The following is a 24,418-nucleotide window of genomic DNA, read 5'->3' as shown; positions in this document are numbered from 1 at the left end:
CTTGGCTCAAGTAACACTGGTCTTGTAACGGGATGTAATGGAAGGGCTGTTACACGGGACAATGTGCAGGAAAAGAAGGGGCTGTGATTTGTTTTGACACAGTTCTAGGGTCTTTTCAGACTTTTCAGGATTCTCTGATACTTACCTTTTTTCAGTTCAATAACCAGAACACTATGGATTTGGACAAGCAGAGATTTGGGGTAGTTTTTTTCTGGCACTGGCAATGTGCAGAAGAGGGGAAAAAAGAAGAGTGGCTTGGGAGAATTGCTTTGTCTCATATTCTGAAATATGCCACTTCAATATGACTGAAGTGTTTACTCCATCTCAATGGACTCCTCTTCAGAAAGACAATATAACCCAAAAATTTAATATATACAACTTACAGCCATAAAACCAACCATTTTAATTGAAGCCATTAAAAAAAAAGTGAGGCAATATAAATGATAAAACTATACTTAAGAAGTAATAGCTAGCACTTTTTGAAAAGCTTTAAAACAGCAACAAACACTTTACAAAAGATTTGAAGGAAGAGAATAAAATTTCCAAACTACAAGTATTGTATAAAGGTAACATTAACAATTATCTTATAAAATACAGCAACAGAGACAAAATGGATACTCAAGCTCATTTGAAACTAAGCCTTCTGGGGTCTTGGTTAAAATGTGTGTTCAAAAACTATTTTAAACAAGGACTAAATACTTCCTCTTTTAAATGTACAGGTCCCTGGCATAAACATAGCACTATACACATCTTCCAAATAAGCAGTAATTACAAGTTTCTTTAACCATGCGTGGTGTCATCTTCTACAAAGTCTTTGGCCATTTCTGCTGTGATCACATCAATATGACTGACCTGGTGGAACAAAGAATCATTCAGTTATTACAGTACCTCCTGCAGAATAAGACAGACATTTCTGAAGGCTCCAGGACTCAGCAACAGGTCTATTATCAATTTATAATCGCTTTAAAGAATGTGACACGGGACATCTGCAAGTATTTAAATTCTCTTTCAAGAACGAGAGAATTTTTATAGAAGACTGTGTCACAAATAGAAATTTATCAGCTGAAGTGAGTCTCATTCACTCTGAACTCTTGCTAAGTCTCAAATGCACAACTTGTCTTAATTATAGTGTTTACTGAGAAGCCTATCATACTACTTACCTTGTTTCTGAATTTTACACCATAGAACTTGTCAGCCGACTCAAGCAGTTCTGGCCTAAAAGTTGTTGTAATAAACTGAGCATGTTCAGCTAGTTCCATAATCATATCTAAAAAAGAACACAAAATTCCTTATTAAAGTAGTATTTTCAACAAAGTGAGACAGACAAAAATAGCAAACTCTTTGTCTTAATCAAAATAAGCTTTTTGTTAATGAAGCAAAAACCCCATAAATCAAGGAAGTATCTATACCAGTTTTATTTCCCAGATAATACATACAAGTATTCTCATTAATTCCAGTATGAACTCTGACAAGTCCAACCACTCAGCAAACCTAGTAAGATATTGAACTTCTATGATGAAAAACAGAGTAAGCGCTTTTCTATTAACTTTTAAAAACAAAATATACTTCAAAACACGACTGATTTTCAAACACAGCGAATTGCAATAAGGAAACCCTTGAGATGTAGTAAGAGAACAGAGCTTCTACATAAAACCAAGTTCATGAAAACTTCCCCAAACACACTGGGCTTCTCAAAAATGTGGTTATGATCAAAAGCTTTATTCTTAAACATCAGGGACAAGAAGACAAACTATTATCTTCAACCATAACAATGACTGTTAAAGGTAGACAAGTACCTGACACAGCTTTTCTATGCTGGGCATCCAAGGCTTGGTCGATTTCATCAAACAAGTAAAACGGAGCTGGATCACATTTCTGGATGGCAAATATTAGGGCCAGGGCCACTAAAGATTTCTGTCCACCTGAAAGTTGCTGCATTTCTCTCATTTCACCCTGCTTTCCTGTGAATGATACCTAAGAAAACAATGCAACAGCAAGATAATTTCAAAACACTAAAACACAGCATCACTTGCTATTAAACAAACAGGATCAACGAAATGCTGCCCTTTAAAAATATAGTTAAAAGACAACCCAAACAAACATTCAAGGGACTAAAAAACAAATGTTTTTCTTTACCCTTATGCCAACTCCAGTGAACTGATCTACAGATGGAACACTGCTCTGAGATCCAGATCCCCTTTCGCTCTCAGTACTGCCTTCACCTTCATCCTGGGACTGGCTGCCCTCCACATCTCCTTTCTTCATCACCAATGTGGCCTTGCCACCAGGTACTAACTTTTGGAATACTTCACTGAAATTTTTTGACACCTGAAAAAGAAAGTAATTTTTACCTACTCATTTTTACAAAGTGAAACCTACTCATCAAAACCTACTCATTTTTTACAGAGTGAAATCAAATGCAGACAAGTGCTGTAGCATGAACACAAAAAGTATCTGCTTCTAAGAAGAGATCATGTTTTTAAGCAGGATTAAGAAATGTATGCTGTACAAAGCTTGGCTTAAAACAACTGTTTTTGTAGTAGGAGAATTTTCAAAATTTTTTCCAAGAAAATGGTACAATTAAAACACAGACCTGTAGCAAAAACAAGATTTATTTAGTAACCTTCAGTTAAGCAAAAAACCTTTAAAGAGAACACTTCACACATTTTGTAGTTAAGATTCTTTGTTAGCATTATATTACTTTCACTAAATCTGGAGAAGGGATTCGCTGCAGTTTTTCGTCACAGTTCCCAGAAAGGGCTGTACATAAGTATACAGCAACTCACTTGAGAGGAAGTACTGAAGAAATTTAAAGCAAAGCTAGAGTTGAATTGGAGATGGGCACATATTGAAAATTGTAGCCTTTTTTATTTTTCAGTATTTAAAAAACCCACAAGCCTCAAGTTACATGACACTGCCTTCTCTTTGTACAGATTTATTTAGTATCCTCTTCTTCTCATATTGCTGCTACACCATGGGACAACTTGATTGATTTCAGCACCAGTGTCTTTACAATTGTTCCCATTTTGTTACCTGCTTGAAAGTCAGCTGAATAGCCTCATATTTCCTGAGCTCAAGGACATTCATCAGCTCCATGATGGATTTGTAGCCCCTGTCCAGTTCCTCTTGTCTTTTTATCAATTTTTCCTTTTGCTCTGAGAAATTCACAAACTGATCTAAAGCTTTTTTATTAACGTGACTGTATTTCTTCAGTTCAGTATTGCACTGCTCCAGCTTGCGGAATAACTGTAAACGGAAAACATTAACACATCAAAGTGACTTGCAATTCTAGCCACACTTGGCACTAAAGATGCAGGTGGCACTAATGTTTCAGGTCATAAAACATGAAACCAAGCACACTAATTACCTGCTTTAAACTTAAAGTCTGATACTTTTCAAAAGCCTCCTGTGGAAGTGAACCCAACTCTCGTATTTTCTTCATGCATTCCTCTTTCTTCTTGAGGAGCATGCCTTGCCTGTTTGTCATTTTTTCAAGTTCTTTTGTATCATGGTTAATAGCATCCATATGCTCCTTTTCCATGTTCTTCCAACGTTCCATGCTCTTCTGAAGTTCTTTAATTCCTGCTTCTGTTTTGTCAATAGAGTTATCCAGATCTGCAATGTGGAGCAAGAGTACAAAACCCAAAGCTGTATGTTTTATACGCCTCTATAAGATCAGCAATTATCCAATAAAGTATTTATGAAAAAAAAGATCGAGTAAAGAAGATCTATTAAGGAACAGAAGGTTAAAGTTCAGGCAAAAGGCTGAAAATCCCTCTTTTCTTCCCCATGAGTATACGGCTTAAAAAAACCCCAAACAAATGTACTCATATTGTTAAGTGTAGAAAGAGAAGCAAAAGAAGTTTCAAACCAGATTTGATAGCCTGTTTAACAGCAGCTGAGTTTTAAATGGGTTAGGCAAAATTCAGGAGCAATTATACAAGATCTTGCTTGTAGGACAGTTGCCTTACAAGTAGCACACCCTCAAGCCAGAAGCCCATTACCACCAACACAAGTCAATTACATTATGGTCTATTTCTAAATCAAACATGGTATGCGTGAACTTTCAGAACCCTGGAGAGTTTTCTTTCCAAAACATGATGTTACCAACCATCTGACCGTGCCAGTGTATCCTTCACTCGTTTGTTGATAGCCTCAAGTTCTGATGTTGTGGCAGTAAGAACTGTGCCACCTTCTGTTTCTCGAAGCTCATTCAGTTCCTATGGGATAAATAAATGCCACCAGGCTTCAGCATGAATGGGAACATAAGCCAGACAAACAATCTTCTGCTACTCTACATATAACTATTACATACTTATACTATTCAATATTTTCATGATGTTCTAAGAGAATAGTTAGATTTTCAAACAAATCTCTCATTATGATAGTCCTGCTGGTACACAGGCTGTGTATTCACAGTAGTTTTTATCAAAAATTCGCTGAAATTCAAAGGAATACTTGGTTTCTACTTAGAGGAGCAAATCCCACCACAGATAATGCAGTTTAACAAATAAGTATTTATGATTTATATGTGTTAGCCCTAGAAATAAACCAAACCCAGACTGCAAAAGTACATCTGAAAGAAAACCCTTACTTGTTCTACTTGGTCCAAGCGTTTTCTCAGATTCTCATTGAGGTATGTTTCAACTCTTGTGATAATGCCTTCTAATTTAATCCTCTCATTCAAAAGCTGTCTGTTTTCCTGAAGAAAGTAGAGAAGGGTATTAGTTGCCTTACCTGACTAGGACTATTTTTACCTTGTTACAGAAAAAAATTTATTATAACAACAACAAAACCCTCCTCACACAATTCTGTGTATTAAAATCTCACAATTCTCTGGACTATTTCTCTAATTTGAACTGACAGTAAAAAAAAAAAAAAAACAAAAACAAATGAAAAAGTGTCTAGTACAGGTGAGTGAGTTTATTAATCTTTATTTGTATCTGAAGCCAATTCTTAAACCCAGAAATGCTTTAGAAACTAAAGAAGCAGTATTTTTCCAACAACATTTGTGTCAATCAAAAGTTTAGTTTTGTCTCACCTACCACACACTTATTGAAATTTTCCTCTCTTATACTGTGCATCCTCCCTTCAGATTATATCTATTTGTATTTACTGTTGTGAAGTCAATAGCAAGAAAATTGTGATGATTCCAACACAAATAGCCTTACCAGCCTTAATTCTCACACAATCAACTGGCAAAATTCACTTAGTGTTTGAGAAAAACTTGCAAATACCCTTTGGAAATGAGAGAACTTTAAACACACCTACCTACTACTGATGAAGCACTAATTTGCTGACACTGTATTCATAAGTGACTTTTCATACAAAAGGATAAAAGTTTATTGCTAAGAAAAGTACCACATTTAATGGCAAGATATTTTCATTTCCCTACTTGCTGTAGTTGTCGGATTTCATCATTAAGAGCATCCACACGTTTCTGATCTTCAAGACTGAGCTGAGACAACAAATCTGTCCCCAGTTCTGCTTTTAACGATTCTCTAGTTGACTCCATGGCATGTAAACTTGCCTCCAGGCTCTGCAGGCTACGTTGCTGTGGGACAGATAGACAGAATCACTCCTCAAAGCAATCTCTAGATTTACATTAATTATACCTGTTCATATCAACATATCTCTAGTTATCTCTTCATATTTCATATTATGATGTTAAACAGAAGAAAATTCAATTTTATCAGTAACATTAATGAAACAATTAAAATAAACCAAGCAACAGTTCTCAATATCCCCATACCAACCTTAGGCATAAATGTCTTTTCAGACTGCTGCCTCTTCTCCTTCAGCATTTTCATCTCTGACAAAATACTGTCTCGAGAGGCTTTGAATTTTCTCTGCTGTGTTTCAATTTGCTGCATTTGGTTCATTAGCTGGTCAATCTCATTATTAATCCATACTGTGGGCTAAGGAAAATTCTGTCCTTGTTTTAAAAATAATTTTATTCCTACTAGTACCTTCAAATTTTTTTCTATTTGACATATTAATCTTTCACCAAAATAGGAAACAAATCAAAACTCCACCAAGCCATAATGATCACTTGTAGAGGAAAAATCAAGAATCATCAACAAAAATACCCTGAGCAGCTTATCAACTAATCAAGTAACTTATCAATACCAGAAACTAAGCTAAATGAAGATTTTCCTTGCTTATTTTACTGTATGATATTTGGAAGAATACAAGGATACATTTGAACATGCAAGGAAAGCTCAGATCTTACAAAATACAGAACAGATGTCTCTAATGCACTGATGCAAGTCAGAAGCAAAGGAGTTCAGTTTGAAGGACAGAATGACCTGGGTGACATATAAGAAAAGTGTATAAACCTCCCTTACCCCTGAATTGTAGATATTGGGTCTCAAAAGGACACAGTGCAAAGAGAAAAACCAAACTGTCAAGCAACTCAGAGCTCGTTACAACACAGTGCTCTCCCACCTCCCCTCCACAGCATAAGTGTATGTAACACATCAATTCAGGACACAAGTACTAAAAATACAGCCTGAGACAGAAGAAGCAGTGAAGATTAATACAGATAACAAGAATATCTGGTTATGGCAGTTACTACAACAGACTCTAAAAGGAATAGAAAGCCTCATAATCTAGGGTTTAACCTCACCTCTAAGCTTTAAATATCAAATACAGTAACACAGAAAACCAGGCTGCACACAAAACAGTCCAAATGAATGCCACAGATAATATGTAACAAGTCAGTCTCCTGTTTTCCACCTATTACTGTAACCACAAAAGAAAAGCTTTGTCATCACACAACCTTCCCCATTAACAACAAAAGGATATTCTCAATGTTTCTACGTAAGTTCTCATTGAGCTTTGCTTCGAGTTCACCAAGTTCCTCTTCTGCTTTTCTAACATCTTTTTGCAATTCAAGCCGAGACTTCCTGGTGTCATAATAACCTCCAGTCAAAGCACCTCGATGGCTGACTTGATCACCTAAGAGCAGAACAGAATGAGATGTAAAATGCACACTACATGCTTGCCATAAAGTCCAGCACAGTTTCCACAGTGCAACCAGAACAATTCAACTAAGCTACAAAAGCACTGAATGTCTCAGCAATCACATATGTTTACAGTAATTAGGGAAATGTTTATTTCTCTATTCAATTTAAATGCTATTTCCTTTCTCAAGATCATCACAGACTGCGAGGATTTCCTTCAAGCATTAGCTCATTTTTGCTTGTTTTTAATTAGCTTCTGAAACCATGTAGCTTGAAGGAAAAAAAAATACTTATATTAATGGAAAAATGCAAATGCCTAGCACTACCAGTTAAAAAAAATCTCAAGTCTTCTATGAGGAAATAAAGGAAGTAATTAGCAGTATCTGTGGCTTATAGAGTATCCTGATACTGAAAAATTAGTAATTTCTACCTCAGACACCCTTAGGAATTTTTTCAGATTGACTTTAAGACACAGAGACAACCAGTAGCCTGCAGGGAATCTATCCTTTTTAATACATGCAATTAACAAAAGATATAGATTACTTCAGAGAACATAAGATGTAAATACATCTGTTGCACAGAAGAATTCACACTGCCTTTATATTCACACCCTAAACACTGGTTTGAGCTTGAAGAAAACACCATAAACACTCCAGGAAAACAAACACCTGTTAAATTGGATAAAAAAACGGATGAATACAAACCTAATTTGCTTCGTAATTCTCAGGAAAAACATACATTGCTACTAAAATTCAGAGCATAAGAAAATTTCATACCTCGTTATGAAATCCTGTATTTTTAAACACTGTACTTAACCAAGTGCAACCTTTTGTAAACATCTCAGTCATGTATACCATTATTTTTAATCATCTTATTTCAACAACACTAAACAGATCATGTTTAATGAGCCCCATTTTCCCAGGAATCCTATTTTTGCAATAAATAACTTATAAAGAAATTGCAGTATTTACCTTCCAGAGTGATACAATCCATTGTGAAAGCTCTGGCCAGCTGGGTAGACACTTCCATGCTACGACAAATTAAAGTCTTCCCAAAAACATGTTTGAAAGCTTTATCAAATCTTGGATTGTATCTCAGTTTACTGATCATAGGAATAGCATCCTGAAGTGAGAGAATCACAATTCAGCAATTAAAGTAATTCTTAAGTATCAGGTTACAATAAAATGCTACTCATTAGCATTGCCTTTTCACATCTAATGTGCAGTTAATAAACAGCAGACATCTTGCAGAAAAATGTTTTTCTATAACATAGTTTTTTTATGTTCAAAAGTATACATTAGAAGTAGTATTTAACTGCAGACAAAGAGAAAAGCAAGTGGTGGGCAATAAGCAATGTACACAGTTCAAAACATGAGGTTTTGTAGTTATGAAGCAAAGGTAGGTTCAAAAGTAATTCTAACTCACATTAGTCTCAGGATAAGCAGTATCTCTAACATCCAGCTTGTTCAAAGGGAGGAAAGTAACTTCTCCAGGAAGGTTCATTTTGTTAAATTCCATTAGGATCTTTGTACTGACCTCATCAGAATCCACAATGTGATAAAACAACCTGTTTAACAAGTAAAACAAGTAGGCAAAACTTTCCTATGCTAAAAGGACAAACATATTTGTATATAGACAGCATTCATGCAGATACCATTACATAACACATCATTATAAAGCTGCATTGCATTTCCAATTCCATGCCTTAGAAAAAGCAAGTGGATGCTCTTTTCACTTTGGTTAAAATATGATTAGCCAACAATTTTACATTCCACTGTCCAGCCAGGAGCAGCTCAGGATGTGTACAGTACCACTGTGTCCACACCCGTCCTGCAGTTCCATCACACAACACACAGCACCACCTCTCTGCACGGATCTCCAAAGTTTGCCTCTGCTGCCTCTATATAGCACACACAGAGACAGAGACCCCATCTCCCTGTGCACTGTGGGGGACTGAAATAAGGGATTTTTCCTTTGTAAGTTGAACTACGGCTTGCTTGTTACAGCATTTTCCAAACTATGGGGCACAACAAGATTAAGGGAGAACTGTAAAATGCTTGGAAGAGACACCCTTGCTCACACTGACACAAGCTCAGGAGAGACTGCATTTCCAATCACAGTAGCATCAACGTTTATATGTGACACTTTGCAAGATCATGTCACCTCTGTCTTCTTTCCTGCTCTTATGCCATTATCTACACTTCATTAGAACAAGAACTTTTATGACTACTCATGAGTTGGAACCGGGACTGATCACACAAAAAGATGATCCTTAATTAATCTGAAGAGCTAGATGGTGCAGCAAGTGGTGGATCACCCAACAGACATTTGCTTCTTCTAGAAAACATTTTACACAGACTCACTAACACTCAACATCTTTTCAGATAACTTTTAGACAGCAGTTTTTGACAGTTTAGAGACTATTCTCAACCATGAGATTTTCTAGTACAAGTGAAATAATTCTTACTATTACTGAAATATCAGCCTTGTTTACTGCAGAATTCTCCACACTGGAAGATGTTGTCCATTTTATTCAATATAATTCAGTCTCACCACCAATCCCCCTGGCAAGTATCAGGAGTGTGGGTCTGCAACCTTTTTGGGTTTTTTTTCTCTCTGGTTTTAAGGTTTTTTTAGATAAAGTCAGGAGGAGCTAGGATTATCATTTAAATAGTCAGAATTCTTCTTAGATCCTTCACAATTAAACAGCAGTTTGATCATGCTCTATAGAAGGCACTTTGACAAAAAAAAGGCAAGACATAAAGTTCAAAAGAATAAAATTTCAGTAGAATCTTGCAACAACTAAATTGTGACACTGCAGTAAACAACACATAATTAATTACCTGTTCCCTGCAGTGACTTCAACGCAGGTGTAGAATGCTGGCTCACATTCGAAGTTGTTCATGACAATCCCATGGTAGCCGTTCAAAACGTGCTGGTTTATGCCTTTTCGACGGAAGTGCTCCAAAACTTTGTTTATGCTGTCTATACCATTCAAAATGGCCTGGTAAAATACAGCTAATCACTGTATAGCAGTTCAAATGAGTGGGCATAATATTCATTCTAGCTTTAACTTTGTGACAGGTGCAACCTCCTTTTTTGCCAAATTCCTGTTAACGAACCTACAGCTCTAACAGAAGATACCTAAATAAGAGACCATCACTTTTCAGTTTTGTTTGGGGTTTTTTTAATCAAACAGATATCAGAGGAAGTTTAAAAAATATTCCATTTCTGCCTAGTCTCCTCATATCAACTTTTTTGAGCTCACAAAACTAATTTTCAAATAGTGCTAGAGCTTTAAATGTTTGAAAAATTTCAGCCCAGAATATAATTTGTTCTCTTAATTATGACAGAAAGACCATAATTTTAAAAATAACTACCATATCTTTCAGATGAAACTGACTTGTCCTTTAAGAATGAGATTCCACAGGAATTACCAAGACTGAGGTTATCTTACCTTTCCTGTTGCTGCTCTGAGAAGCTGCTGTTTCTTTTCTAGATCCTCCCTCTTTGCAGCAAGAGCTTGTTGTTCTGCATTCTCTTCTCTCCATAGGTAACTACAGACCAAAACCAATAACATTTTTTAAGTGTGAATGCAAACTGAATGCTTTATTACTATTTTCTTAAAGACTGCTAATCTAATGGGAAGGCAAAGTGCAGCAGTTCATACATGGCCATATTTAAAAAACATACCTACATGCCATGTTAACAACTACACAGTTGGGGTCCTTCATATTAAGTGAGATTGAGACATATTTCAATTAATTACTAACTTTCTTTCACTCTGTAGTTCATCCTTTTTATTTTTCACTTCATAGTATTTTCTGTCCAATTCTTCAACACGAGCCTTCACTTCATTAAGATCCTGGTCCAGTTTCTAACACAAAGAAAAGAACAGTATGAAACTACAGCTCTCTGTATTTTTTTAAAAAAATATTTTATTCAATACTGAACTAAAAATTCAGAAAATTCCTACAAACATTTTAACCACCTTACAACAAACTGCAAAAGCACTAAGAATAAATTCTTGACAGCTTTGTAAAGAAGCAGTAACAATGTGTAGGTGCCACACAGATGGCTAGGCAGGCACTGAGTTCAACTGTGCCTCTGGGCAATAAAGTGAAATGGATCCCTCTAAGTCACAGCAAGAACAGGAATCTAAACAGTAACTAACATACATATAACTTCTGTGTAATCATGCTCTGAAATGACATTTGTGATAAGTACAACTAATCTTGTGTACCATGTCAACCTGCTATTAGTCAAAAGCCTTAGCCTGCTCTCCAGCAGTACTAGACTTTCAAGACAGCTGCTGTCAACAGTGTGCTGTTTAAGCCAATGCACAGACATCCCCCCTTTGCTCACTTAACACCTGCCATTTTCAAAGCAGTTCAGGGCTAGCACTCGATGGTGTTTATGTATTTATGTGTGTACAAGGAGCACTAACTATGTTCTAAAAACACAGCCAGCTCGTTCCAAACTAACCTTGCAAGCTCTCAATCACATTCACCCAAGACGCCTCCTCTTTGAATAACAAAAAGCTGTACAACTTTTCACCTAAGCATAAATCAACCTTCCTTGAGGAGCAAAAAGAAACCAAGACATGTTTATAGAAAGGAATCAAAATCCACAACAAATTTAACCCCTTCAATTCTACAGAATTACCATTGAGCAGTACAGTACAATTGCAGTCAGCCAGTGGTAAATGCTATTTTCTTCGTTCACCAACTCAGAAAATCACAACTTTGCTAATGTGCGTCCCAATGCAAGCAGTATTTTAGCAGAACACCATCATCTTTGTACAACTACACTCCTGACCCTCAATTTCAGCAGGTATATTACACAAAGACCAAGAAGACCATCAGCACTGGCACTGTATGTTCTCTCAATATAAAAGCAGGGTTTTCACAGCTGGAGCTCCTAGCAGGAATGCTATCTCTGGATTATTTTGCTTTAAGAGCGGTTTCTGAATGGAAATTAAAATCCAAGTTATGCAGGTAAATTAAATTAAACAGATTAATCTTCTAATATGCCTAGGAATGTATCTTCCAACTAGCTGCAACCATGGTACAAGGGTGCAGTGCCTGCTTCATTGTCAAAAAGACCCTGTTGCTTGGGGAAAATGAGAAAAGTGAAAACAACCAATACAGACTTCTATAAGAATGTAACAAATTGTTTTCTATGACATGGCTATGTTCAACGTAGACAAGAGCAAGGCAGATAGAAACCTATTCCTGATAACTCAGGCCAAACACATTGGGGAAAGTATCAGAAGTCAAAGCCAACATACAGAGTGAAGATAAACTTTAAAACCCTTTAGCATTGCATTATCTGTAGATGTTTCCAGTAAGTATTTTTCAAAGACCACATCCACCTAGAAAGTCACATCTTCCTTATAAACAGGCATTGAAGTCTGACTGTCCAAGAGCGAGTATTTAACTCTTCTCTCAACACGACTAAGCTGCAAACTTACACTGTACTGCTCCAAGTTCTTCTCCTTGTTTGCCTCTGTATCCTCCAAGTCCTTGTGTATAGCTGCAATCTGCCGCTTCTTGTCATTGATGGCTTGATCTAAAGACTTCAGTTCTTTCTTTATCCACTTATCCCTTTCCTCTTTGGAAGTAAACTGGCTCCCTCGACCTTGCTTTGCATAAAGATCTGTTCTTTCTTGTGTAGCCTGTGCGAGTCTGTTTTGAGAAGGGAAAGACATGCTGAATTATAAAGAAATCTTGAATTTATTAAGAGCAGGCATTAAGAATTACTATTGGAATTTTCAAAAAGCGTCATACCAGGCCCTAAAATTCGAGCACCAAATCAGTAACAAAAAGAAAAGAATCATGTATAAATAATAAAAACATCCACAAGAAGTGGTTAAGCTTAGAAAATCATTTTGCGGAATACCGTTCACACCCCAACATAAAGCAGGCTTTTTAGAGACCATCTCCAAGTCGTTAACTGCAGATGGATAGCACTGATAACATTTTCATAGAAGGACACAGACCTAGCAATTCCCCGCTCTTCTTTCTCTTTTACGCTGTTAAATTTTGGCTCTGTTTCGGCCAATTCTTTCTGCTTCTCCTCGATTTTCTCAAGAAGTTTTTGCCTCTCTTTTAGCAGTCTTTTCTGAAAGTCAAACAAAGCAGTATTTAAAGTTAGTATTTAACAAACTTCACAAAACAGTGACAGGCTCCAGTCTAAAACCAAAACTTCAGTGTACATGAACACTTCCTTGTGCCAATGACACTTTAAGACCTCACTGGTGTTACTTACCCTTTGCTCACTGTTTCCTGCTAATTCATCCTGTAGATCTTTAGCCTTCAGCTCTAATTTAGTCCTCTGTTTAATCTGCTCCTGTCTTTCAGCACTAAGTTGCTCTTTCTCTTCTTTCATTGCAGAAATCTTTGTCTTCAGTTCTCGAACTTGCCGTTCTATTTCCTGTGCAAATTTAAGTATGCACTATCTTAAACACTGAATGAATTTCGTTATTTATCAAAACTCACAAGATCATTATTCTGTAGATCACAATACACTAGATGTGGGAAAAACCCCAAGTTTCCAAACAGGATGAAAGCACGCAGCTGAATTTAATATAGACACCACCAGCCCTCACACTTGCCCCTCCTCACCTCCTCTAAAAAATCCCCAAAACCAAAAGCAAAACACACCTCTGGAGAGCCCTTTTAAAAGTATTTTTACCTCCATTTTATCTCTAGCATCTTGCTGTGCATCTCTCAGCTGCCTTGATTTTTCTCCACTTGTCTCTCGTTTAGCAGAAAGCTGTATGGAAATATCACCAATAGCTTAAGTAGCAGAATCCCCTTTAGTAGTGGTTCCAGAAAGAAAATAATTTAGTGAAGAACAGTGATGCTGAGAACATACAGCGAGTGAGTACATACAATGCAGGTAGTTCAGTGTGCAGCTGCAGACTGCTGCAGATTAAGTTCTTGGTGGTGGAAGCCACAGACAAGAGAATCCAATGTCCCTTTGCATAACAAAGGGCACTGGAACCTGTGGCACTCAGAGACAGCAGAAGCCCCAGGCTTCTATTCCGTTGGGATAAAAAGCCAGTTTCCTTTGCTGGGTCCCACCTTCCTTTGGTTATTTAGTTATTGCACCAAGACTAAATTATTTTCAGGATCAAGATATCTGAGACTCTGCTATGGGAAACCCGGTCTGACTGTGAGTGTGGTGCAGGGCGCCAAGCGAGGCACCCTCACTGGGAAGGGGTTTCAGTCCTAGCTCAGGTAGTGCAGTTCTGACTGCCAGAGTGGCTCCTGGATGGACAGGAAAGCTTCCTTAACTCTGTCAGGATTCTACCAAGGATCACAAGGAGATGGTAGCAAAAACAAACCAACAGCTCATTACATTTTGTACTAGCCAAGATATTTTACCTCATCAAGCTTAGCTCGAGTTTCATTAAGTTCCTGATTGTAAATGGTGTATTCTAATGCTCTCCTCATTTTATCCCATTTCTGGTACTGTGCCAGCTCCTCTTTCTCCTCTTCTAGAGTATGCAGTCGCTCTTCAATGTATTTCAACAACTCGTTGATTTTCTCTCGCTTGCCCTCTTTAGAAAACATGACACGATTGAAATTCAGTTAAACACTGTAATATAATCCCCCATCTTTACAGCCACTGAATCTACTCCAGTGATTCACAATTTGTCAACATACATGAAATGTAAGAATACCCCGTGTTCAAAAGTTCTCCAAAAAAACATCCCAACAGCAGAACTGTTGATACTTGTTACGTAAGGCAACACAAGCATGTACTCTCTTGGCTCACACACTTAATACAGACTGTACAACATGAACTTTAGTGTTTGCACAGCAGTAGGTATCCTGATTTCTGGATCACTGCCAGCTGACATCACTCATATGTTTTGAACACTAAATTTATCTGTATTAGCTTAGCTAAAAGGTTTTATTACTAAAAGCACACAGAAAGTAACTTATTAAACCTTTTGAGATATTGGAAATTCAAGAAAGAAATATGACAAGCTCTGCATTGTTTAACATACCACAAATAACATCTATCTAGCTTTACTGAAAAAGCCTGAAGTTTCAGAGTTAATTGAATTACTGTGGCAAAAAGCAGCAATTTCTTAAATTTTTACCTGTTTCTTTCATTAGTGAAATACTCTCCTCTTTACGTTCATCGTACACTCTGGTACCAGCTACTTCTCTTAGTAACTTCAGTCTTTGAGAGTCAGGAGCTGTGGCCATCTGGTTGATCTGAAAATTCAAGATCTATGATTTCAATAACCTGCTCTGGACGTATGGCTAACCACAACAGAGCAAAGATTGCACTCTTGCTCTGCCTGCTTGCCTGAGGTTTTGGCAGGAAGATTCAGATACATAGCATACACCACACTGCTTTCCTTTTGAGACAATTACTTCAGGACAGCAAGTATTCTGTTTGTAATGAAATTTGTTGCCTTTCAAATGCTACCATTTGTTGCTAAAACTCAGGATACAAGTACTATGTACACTGAAAGAATAATAAATCACTCAAAATTATATTTAGAGAGACTCAAGCTTGGGCTTTTAAGTCCTGGTGCTAAATGAAATAGTTTAAATGCCTCCATAAAATCACACTAAAATGCAGGGGTTATAAATCTTAGAATAATTCACATCATGAAACACTCATTAATATGACATCAAATCTGTCATACAATTACACCCAACATAAAACCCACTTCCTTCCAATAGCATTTCAGTGGCTGCATGCTTTTCTAAGAAGGTAACTGTTTCTAATTTGTCTTATATTAAAACCAGTTTGTGTATTTTGGCTGGTAAGAAGTGTGCACCAATCCCCACTACGAGTGACTTTCCAGATCAAGCTGTTTGTTTCAAATGCACACATCCAGCTGCATAGGAAAATTTATCTTGATAAGCATCTGGCAGACTCTACTACGGATTAGCATTCCTGACATCAAGTACTCCTCAAGTCTTCTCCTCTTGCATTCCTCTCCAAGTACACCTTCCTGTAACCTTTGGAGGTGACAGCTCCCAGTCTCCTTGATGATCCATCCTGTGAGCCATTACAAGTAGTCTGTGCTTTGTCTCCAGATGTGGGTGTCCTTTGAAAGCTCTAGAAAGGTGCTTGGATCATCAACACCAGATAAAACAGCCCATGCCATGAGCTCTTTTCCTAATGTGCGCTCACTTTTGGTACTTCTGCATTTTCCATTCATTCTCTATTGACAGTATTTTCAACCTCTTAAAATTCTCTACCATTACTTTGCTGCCTCATCTATAGGCCCAGAAATCTTTGCATTTATACTGAACTATTTCACAGGAATCAAGTTTGCTTTGTATTTAAATATATGGAAAAAAACCTGATTGTAAAGATCACCATGATAAAAAACCCTCTGCTAAATATCAACATTTACAGATTTATTTTTTTTTTTAACAAACATAAAGTACTAAAACAGTAATATCTGCCAAAGAAGCATTGACATACAAGAACTATTTCAAACTGAGGTAGATTTAGGTTTTGGTTTACTTCTGAGCTAACTGAACTAAGTCTGGCATCCAGGAAACATGATATCCTTGACAATGATTCTTCTACTTCATGAAAAAGAATCTTACCTTTCCTTGTTTGACAATATAGTAGGGATTACTGCGAGAAAATCCAGCACTTTCAAGAAGATTCATGACATCGTTTTTCCTGAAATGTTATTATGAATCCATTAAAAACTACCATAGAAGTGAGAGCTATAAAAATGCAGTAAAGTATCATATCTATACATCACATATCACCATGTGCAATGCATGCTCTGTTTGAACAATCTTCTTTATTTGAAAATGGCTAATTCTAAAATGAAATGAGAGAATAAAAATGGAAAATAACGAAAATACTATAGAATTTGAAAGAGATTAAGAAGTAAGCACCTCGAAGCACAGAGGAGAGAAATACAGGCAAACATGTCACAAGGAAGGATATAAAACCACTGAGAGTGTGGTAACTTTTCTATTTCAAAAACCCCTGAAAGAAATACTATGCAAGCAGTTAAACACCACATCAATGGATGGATTAAACTGCAAATTCAAAGTCTGCTGTCTATTGTACAAGGACTGATGTTCCAGCTATCAAACTACAGCCACTCAGTATTACACAACAGAAATAAATTATTTCATGCTAGGGATTCACGTGTTGGGTTTGCCTACAGAATTTTACAGAAATACTACTGCTCTCATTCAGATAAGGAAAAGAAGTACCTACGTCACCATTTTCTTGTCTAAGAAATATTGGTCCTTCTTGGCTCCAATGACTCTCCGAAGTGACACTTCCTCTTTATCAATCTTAAGAAAACAAAGCCCAGTAAATACACATACCTACTGCAAGCAGCAGTAACTAACACCAGAACGTTTATGACACTTGTTACCAATGACTCAAAAGCAGGTATCATGCTGAAGGCTTCTATAAGACTGAGATCACTTGAGTCTGAAATGATAATCCATGTCCAAAGCAGTTCACTGAACTTACCGGTAACCTGTTGTCGGAATTGTCAAATATAATCTCCACAAATGCTGAGATAACACGAGGACCTGTACCTTCCTAAGAGAAGAGATGTTCTGGTTAGACAGCTGCCACCTTAGAAAAGATTTTGAACTCATTCTTCTCCTCTTTTCCCTGACGACCCCACTTCCCCTTTCCTTTCAAGGACTTGAGATGCAAGGGCATCTACATAAGATCCAGCACACATTTTTATTTCTGATTATTCTTGGCTACACATTCACTGGTGTGCATTATCAACATAATGTACTACTGCGTAATAAATTCCCTTTTGCCAACTGAAACAAAGAAAATTACTTTCAAAATAATTGGCTTAAAACATCCACAGCCCAGCAATTTAACATTTTTGTTGTACCATTCAAATGCATTAGCTTATTCTTTAGTTTTGCTGCTACACATTCACTTACATGCAACAAAGCCAGTCTCTGCTCTGGGCGAAGATGACTAAACTCATCACTGAGGACAAACTGAATTGCTGTAATAAAATAGTAAAGAAACAGAAAATTTATTCTTTCCTTCAGGGAGACATGTAACAGTTTCATTAACTCAAAACACACTGGTTTACTGTTGTATAACACAATCAAGCTGTTGCTAAAATCTTACAATATTTCTTCATTAAAAACCTTAATCTGCTGGATCTTTATCACTCAACCTGCTGTACAGCAGGATTTATCTGAAGAAGTCATTGTTGCCACATTACTGGTTCACTGCATAATCATTAACAATGCTGAACAATTAGGGATTCATGAGCTTCCTTTCTCATATACACAGCACATAGGCTAGGCTAAAAATATTGCTAAAATACTTACCATTAGACAATTTATAAACACAACTGTCACAAAGCCTACTAACACCTTTAATTAGCATTTTTGCTCCTCCATTAATGCTCCCACCTCTTGAAATCCCCCTCATAACCTTCTATTAAAAGAATGTCTAAGCTGTGCCAAACTGCTATGGAGTAAAAATTAGCCACTAAGGATGTCTAAAACAACAGCAAATATCACAGTTTCACAGTTGCCTTTCATGGAGGGCAACTTTTAGAATCAGTTTCCTCCTGTAAACACTTTTGCCAGCTGAAAGTCTTAGAAGGCCCTTAGTAAGAGCAGCTGAATTCTAGGGAAAAACCTGGACTAAGTATTAAACAAGTGCCTTGAGATCTGCCTTTCATCACTGTCAAATAATTTCCAATCTGCTGCTCCTTATTGAGAAGGATGATTTGTTAAACCAAGTTCTAGCAAAAACAAGCAAAGAAACCTGGTATCTTCAGCATCCCTTGGCTAACAAGAAATCCATGCTTACCATAAAAAAAGTTGCTTTTTCCAGATCCATTTCTTCCCACTGAAAATTAGAACACAAAGTATAAGTTACAGCTGACATAGGTTAACAGTGCAATGTATCTTAAATGTGACACAAAAATATTCAAAAGCAGAAACCAAATATAACCCAGAATGAGATTAACTAGGTAGATGAAACACTTGAGTACAAGACAGTGGCCCTTTCCCCAAAATTGAACATTAACAGTTGTTTGCTCTAAGTGGAACACACCCTGTGGTATATTACATACAGAAGTATAATCATCAAATATAACAGAATATAATCATCAAATGTAACCAGAACATTAAAAACTATAAAGAAGACAAACATGAATATCATCTGAAATAAAAGTGCAGTTTTAACTAGTGATAAAAATATCAGAACTTACCAATGACATTGTGTTTAGAGCTGAATGGGTCCACAATGGTTTGGTCCCTGTAGCTTCGAAAGCCCTGGATGATTACCTGGTGAGAAGAGGGAGTTATTTTAACAAAGTTCTCTCTGTTCTTGAACACTTTTTCTACTACAAGGTTTGACAGAATATTTATATCAATTGTAATCTGCCTACTCTTCCTGCACACACTCAACTTTCCAGCTCAAGATCAGAAACTTGCATCAAACTTGTCCCCACCTAAGCATCGGTTTAGGGACAGATTTCTCCCCTAGCAAGAGATGCTGGTACCTGTGCACGCCAAAGCACAGCAAGCACAAGAGTTCCAAGAGGATTTTTTGTAACAAACTAGACAAAAAATGTATTTGCCTAAAGGATCATATATAGGAAAGAAAACTGAGTATAACAAGCACTTATTTTTAATTTTTATAATGCAATCTACTTACAGCATAAGAATTTTATTGGCAAATTCTCCAAGCAGTGCCACTGCAGGCTGCAAAAACTGTACCAGACTGCCTATTTCACATGCAATAGTATCATTTTACTATTCAATCTAAAGGGACACATAAAAGCAAGCTTGTCTTGGCTCCAATTCACAGCCTAAAGACACAAAAATACACATATAACTTCATACACAAATAACTTCAAGAGCTATGCAGCAAAGTCATCTGAAAGCACAACATCAACTTCAACTCTTTAATTTCAGCAGCATTTTTGAGGTTTGTCAGGCCTAGCAATACACCAGGTACAGAATTACAATATCCTAAAACTTCAGCTCTGCATAGCAACGAAACTGATCCAACCTCCAGCATCCAGCACCCTGTTCCCCACAGCAAAGCAGCAGTGACAGCACAGTGTGACAGAAAGGCAGCAGCCACCTGAAGGTCTGACACCTGCAGATCTTTCAGCAAGAACACTTGGAACAGGACTACAGCTCCCATTTAATAGCTGTGTTCTTTGCCCAGCTCTTCCCCAACAGAAACAGGATGCAGTTAAAACAGTGTCAGTGTTTCAGTAGGACAGCTATAATACACTAAAAATTACTTCTTAAGAAGACACAAAAACAGCTTGCAAGATGCTTCTCAACATTATTAGTGCTGAAGCTTAAGATATGAAATTACTTAGATTTTTTGTTTGTAAGGTCTATGGCCCCATCACCATTTTCAATTTCTCTGAACATGTTGTTCCTTCTCTCACACATTCAAGTATTAAAGGAGCCCATATTCCAGAAAATGAGCATAATACTTTTTATTCAAGAAGCACATACAGAACTTTAGCAAAAAGCCTAGAAGTGGTACTGCAAACTTTCAAGCTGCAAGCCTTTCCTCAATACCATGAAGGCCTCTATTAAGTGTACACCCCAGCACCTCAAGAAACATCTACCTTCAGAGCTGCATTCATATTCTGTCACATTCTGGTAGTGTTAAACAGTGAGGGAAAAAATCCTGTCCACAAAAAGTACTGGACAAAAGACTGGGAGAAGAAAATGCCCATATTTATTCAGGTCAAGTTTGATCTTCAGTCTTTCTTCCATTATGTGACAGGCCACTATCAAGTATTGCTGTGGAAAACTCCTCTTCCCACCTGTTTGTACTAATGGACTAAACCCATCTCACTAATATTGAATGAAAATGCCGTATCAGAATTTATAAAAATCAAAATTAAATACAACTTTAAGGCATTACCTATCTTTTAGTCAGAACTCAAGTGCCCTTCTCTTCCTAGGCACCATGAGGCCACTATCAAGTATTGCTGTGGAAAACTCCTCTTCCCACCTGTTTGTACTAATGGATTAAAACCATCTCACTAATACTGAATGAAAATGCCATGTCAGATAGCAAATCAAACACTGGAATTTATAAAAATCAAAACTAAATAAAACTTTAAGGCGTTAACCAGCTTTTAGTTAGAACTCAAGAGCCCTTCTCTTCCTAGGCACCATAGCACCCTGGTCAAATTTTCTTTGCAGAATTATTTCATTACTGGAACCTGAAGCTAAGAATACAGGTGGGCAGCAAATTACTAATCCTTGACCATCAAGCATCAGACTGAAGCAGAAGCTGTTTTGGAAGAGTGTTCCAACACAGCTTCCTTCAATACTCTGCCTAACGTTTATAAACCTCTTCTGCACTGCAAGTGTCTGTGCTCCCTCTCCTCAGGCCAGACACAATTTTCTTTAACCACCTGCACTGTATTTGCATCCACTGCTCTGGAAGCAATCAAGGATTTCAGAACTCAATGGCAGGAACAGAATATCTTAACCAGGTCTTGCCACTGACCCTAGGCCACAGCAACTGTGTTCATTCATTTTGATTGAATTTATTTTACAAAAAAAGTGTTTTACAAAACGCAAACGTTTTGAGACAGTGCTGCTTCCAAACTCACGAGATTTCAAGGGGAAGAGAGAAATTTAAAAATGGGCAAAAAAGTTGGTCTCTACTACTTTTCTTTTTTTCACATAATATATAAAGAACATCTGAATTGGAATAATAATTTACTTGATTCTTGTAAAAACCGGAAATTATCTACAAAATTATCTACAAAATTATAAATCCAAACAATTATTATTTCTTGAGTATTGCTACAGAAGCACAAATTTCACCAGCCACACTCAGGCACCACGGGAGTGGGATACAGGCAGACTGAACACCATCATCTTCTCCCCAGAGCATTTCTCTAGATGGTTTATCACTTCATCCACCCTACATATTCTGAGAGCTCATGATTTCTTCATTGCCTGGTATCAACCAGACTAAGACTTAAACATTTTTAATGTTCAAACTCTGGGAACAACTTCTGGAAAACAACAATAGAGGATACTGATGGAATCAAATTAATTCTCATCCTTTTCTTTCTCACATCCACACATTGTTACACGTTCCTCTATAACTCCTGTAACAATATTGGTTATTGGTACTGGCCAGCCAAATTTCCTTCGTTTTGTTTTCCTCAAAATGAAACACTTCCCCTGTTCTGAGTTATTTTGGACTTGCTCTGTATACCTCCATTACTGCTTGCTTTTGAGTAATTCAAATCTGGAGAACAAAAACTCTTATACAAAGTCTTTAAAGCAACGTGCCCATCTATGATGATTAATCAAGAGTGATTTACAAAATTACAATCAAAAGGCATTTGAAACACTGCCCAGTCAGCCAAACAGCAGATTAAAACCTGGTACCTATGTAGAACACGCACCTTCAAACTAATGAAGTATTCTCAAGAAAAACACCCACAGGGTGTGAGAAACAGGTCAATTTTGAGTCCACCAGGAAATGAGAATCCTGGTATGCTTTGTATGAACGCACATATGCAGCAACACGAAAGCAGGAATAAAAATCTGTGTTAAAGCAGCTGCAGGGAAATTGCAGAAGTAATATAGTGATGACCTCAAAAACTGTTTGAAAAAGGTGTATACCAGGATCTTTTTAACTGAGCACCGGCCACAGATGGTTTGGCAAGGGTGAAGCATAACAGGTGAAATGGTTCATGCCCGGGGGCCTGAGCACCCCAAGGCAGAGACCCCACAATGTGAACAGCTTCTGAAAGAGGCTCCTGACAGCTGAGCAGAGCCCTTTGTTTGGGTACGAGCCTCCCGCGGCCGGGACACCGGGGCTGGCGTACAAAGGGGCCCCAGCGCCACTTCACACCTGCAATGAATGAAAGGGGAGCAGAGAAGGACAGAAAGCGCCGCCAGCCCAGCCGGCGGTAGGACCTGACCCGTGGCCGGGCGCGCCTCCCTCAGCCTGGACCTCGATCCGCCCCCCGGGACAGAAAAGACTGAAGTAAAGGCCTCCGAGCCCGCCGCAAGCCCGCAGGTCCCCCGCTGCGGGCCGGGCACATGTGAAGGCGCAGAGCCCCCAGCCCCGGCCGGGCCAACCCCCTAGGCCGGGCACAGGCCGCACCGCACGCTGCGGGCGGCGCGAATCCCGCCGGCTCACCTGCTTGATGTACATGGTTGCCGAGGATGGGGCAGGGCCGCCAGGCTGGCGTTCAGCCCGCCCTCGCTGTCTTTTTCCGGTCCGAGCGCTCGGCTTGACCGCGGGTCTCCGCCGCCGCTTCCCGCCCCCTCAGCCGCCCCCCGCTTCCCGCACAGGGCCCGCGCACCCCTCACGCAAACAAAATGGCGGCGGACCCTCCCCGTCCCGTCCTGGCGCGAACCATTCAGCACTACTTGGAGGGAGAACTGCCGAGCAGAGAACGCGCTCATGTACCGCTGAAGAAGTGACACCACCTGGAGCAGCGGGAATTTCCTTTATCCGATCTTCTAAAGTGCCTCGGTGGCCTTTTGGACGGCGCTGCCAAGCGGGGAAGGCAGGGCACTCTGCCTCCTGGGCACCGGGGTCCCCCCGGAGACTTAGGAGAAGTGGTTTCTCCCGTCGAGGGGCGGATTGGGCGCCAAAGGCAAGTTGAGGAGAGCGGAGCGGGTGGCGGCGCGCGCCTCTAGGGGGCGCTGCGGGGGCCGCCCTGAGGGGCCGCTCGCGCGGGAGGTCAAACAAACACTCGGTCTGAAGACCCGATTTTAAATAATTTTTAGATCTTCCGTTCGAGGATCTAAAAATGATTTTTAAAAAAAAATATAATAAAGAATAGGCATCAGCAGCCTTAGGGCTACGCTGACGCGCCCTTTGCCTCAGGGCACCCGTTCCCTCAGCCACCTCTTCCTGGCTGTGTAGGGCTGGGAGCCGAGCTCCGCATCCACAGGGAAAAAGTCTGGGCAAAGCCAAAGAGGTGCCCGGGGTGAGCTGGGCACACAGCAATGGTGAGAAACATTCCCAGGAAAACAGCTTGGCTGGAGTCCGTGCCCGTCCCTTCACCTCGCCGAGCCACTGTCCTGCTCCCCGGAGGAGCTGGCAAACACACAAATAAAAGGAAAATGGTGGGAGAGAAGCATTAATTTTCACCTCATCTCTTCCACTTATGGTGCTTTCAGGTGTTGTGACAGCAGTCGGGGTGCGACATCTCAGAGAAAATGTAATTTTCGATTTGAAGGTGCTCCTTCAAAACTGCGGCTCTAGCCAGCACTTCTTGACACGCAATAGAATTCCTCCTCTGAGCCTTTTAACACTAATAAAAACTAGATTTAAACAGAAAGGTCTAGTTTCTACCTCTCCTAGAATAATAGATGAATGAATTACCTCTCTTCTCTAATGGGAAAATCTCACCAGTCTCAGACATTCTTAAGTGCCATGTAATTAAATGGTTTTACTAGCAGCCCTTCAAGAGGTTA

General features: G+C 38.6%; 1 protein-coding gene across 1 annotated transcript; it reads right to left on the bottom strand.

Annotated features, from left to right (window-relative positions):
- Positions 1 to 379: 379 nt before the first annotated feature.
- On the bottom strand, positions 380 to 23,324 carry SMC3 (structural maintenance of chromosomes 3). The gene is made up of 29 exons (XM_039709006.1): positions 23,130 to 23,324; positions 19,189 to 19,264; positions 18,786 to 18,824; positions 17,894 to 17,961; positions 17,457 to 17,528; positions 17,193 to 17,272; positions 16,559 to 16,637; positions 15,082 to 15,199; positions 14,357 to 14,532; positions 13,662 to 13,742; positions 13,236 to 13,400; positions 12,967 to 13,088; positions 12,439 to 12,652; positions 10,739 to 10,842; positions 10,423 to 10,522; positions 9,809 to 9,969; positions 8,391 to 8,532; positions 7,937 to 8,087; positions 6,808 to 6,960; positions 5,757 to 5,908; positions 5,396 to 5,554; positions 4,595 to 4,702; positions 4,112 to 4,220; positions 3,368 to 3,615; positions 3,034 to 3,246; positions 2,137 to 2,328; positions 1,797 to 1,974; positions 1,161 to 1,267; positions 380 to 852 (listed from the first exon to the last, which is right to left on the bottom strand). Exons 1-29 carry the CDS (start codon positions 23,142 to 23,144, stop codon positions 781 to 783), a joined length of 3,654 nt encoding a protein of 1,217 aa, XP_039564940.1. The 5' UTR covers positions 23,145 to 23,324; the 3' UTR covers positions 380 to 780.
- Positions 23,325 to 24,418: the final 1,094 nt, after the last annotated feature.

Source organism: Passer montanus, unplaced genomic scaffold, assembly GCF_014805655.1.
Source record: "Passer montanus isolate IOZ18808 unplaced genomic scaffold, ASM1480565v1 scaffold21, whole genome shotgun sequence".
Lineage (NCBI taxonomy): Eukaryota > Metazoa > Chordata > Aves > Passeriformes > Passeridae > Passer > Passer montanus.
Note: the sequence above shows the minus strand (reverse complement) of the source record. Positions and strands in the feature narration are given on the sequence as shown.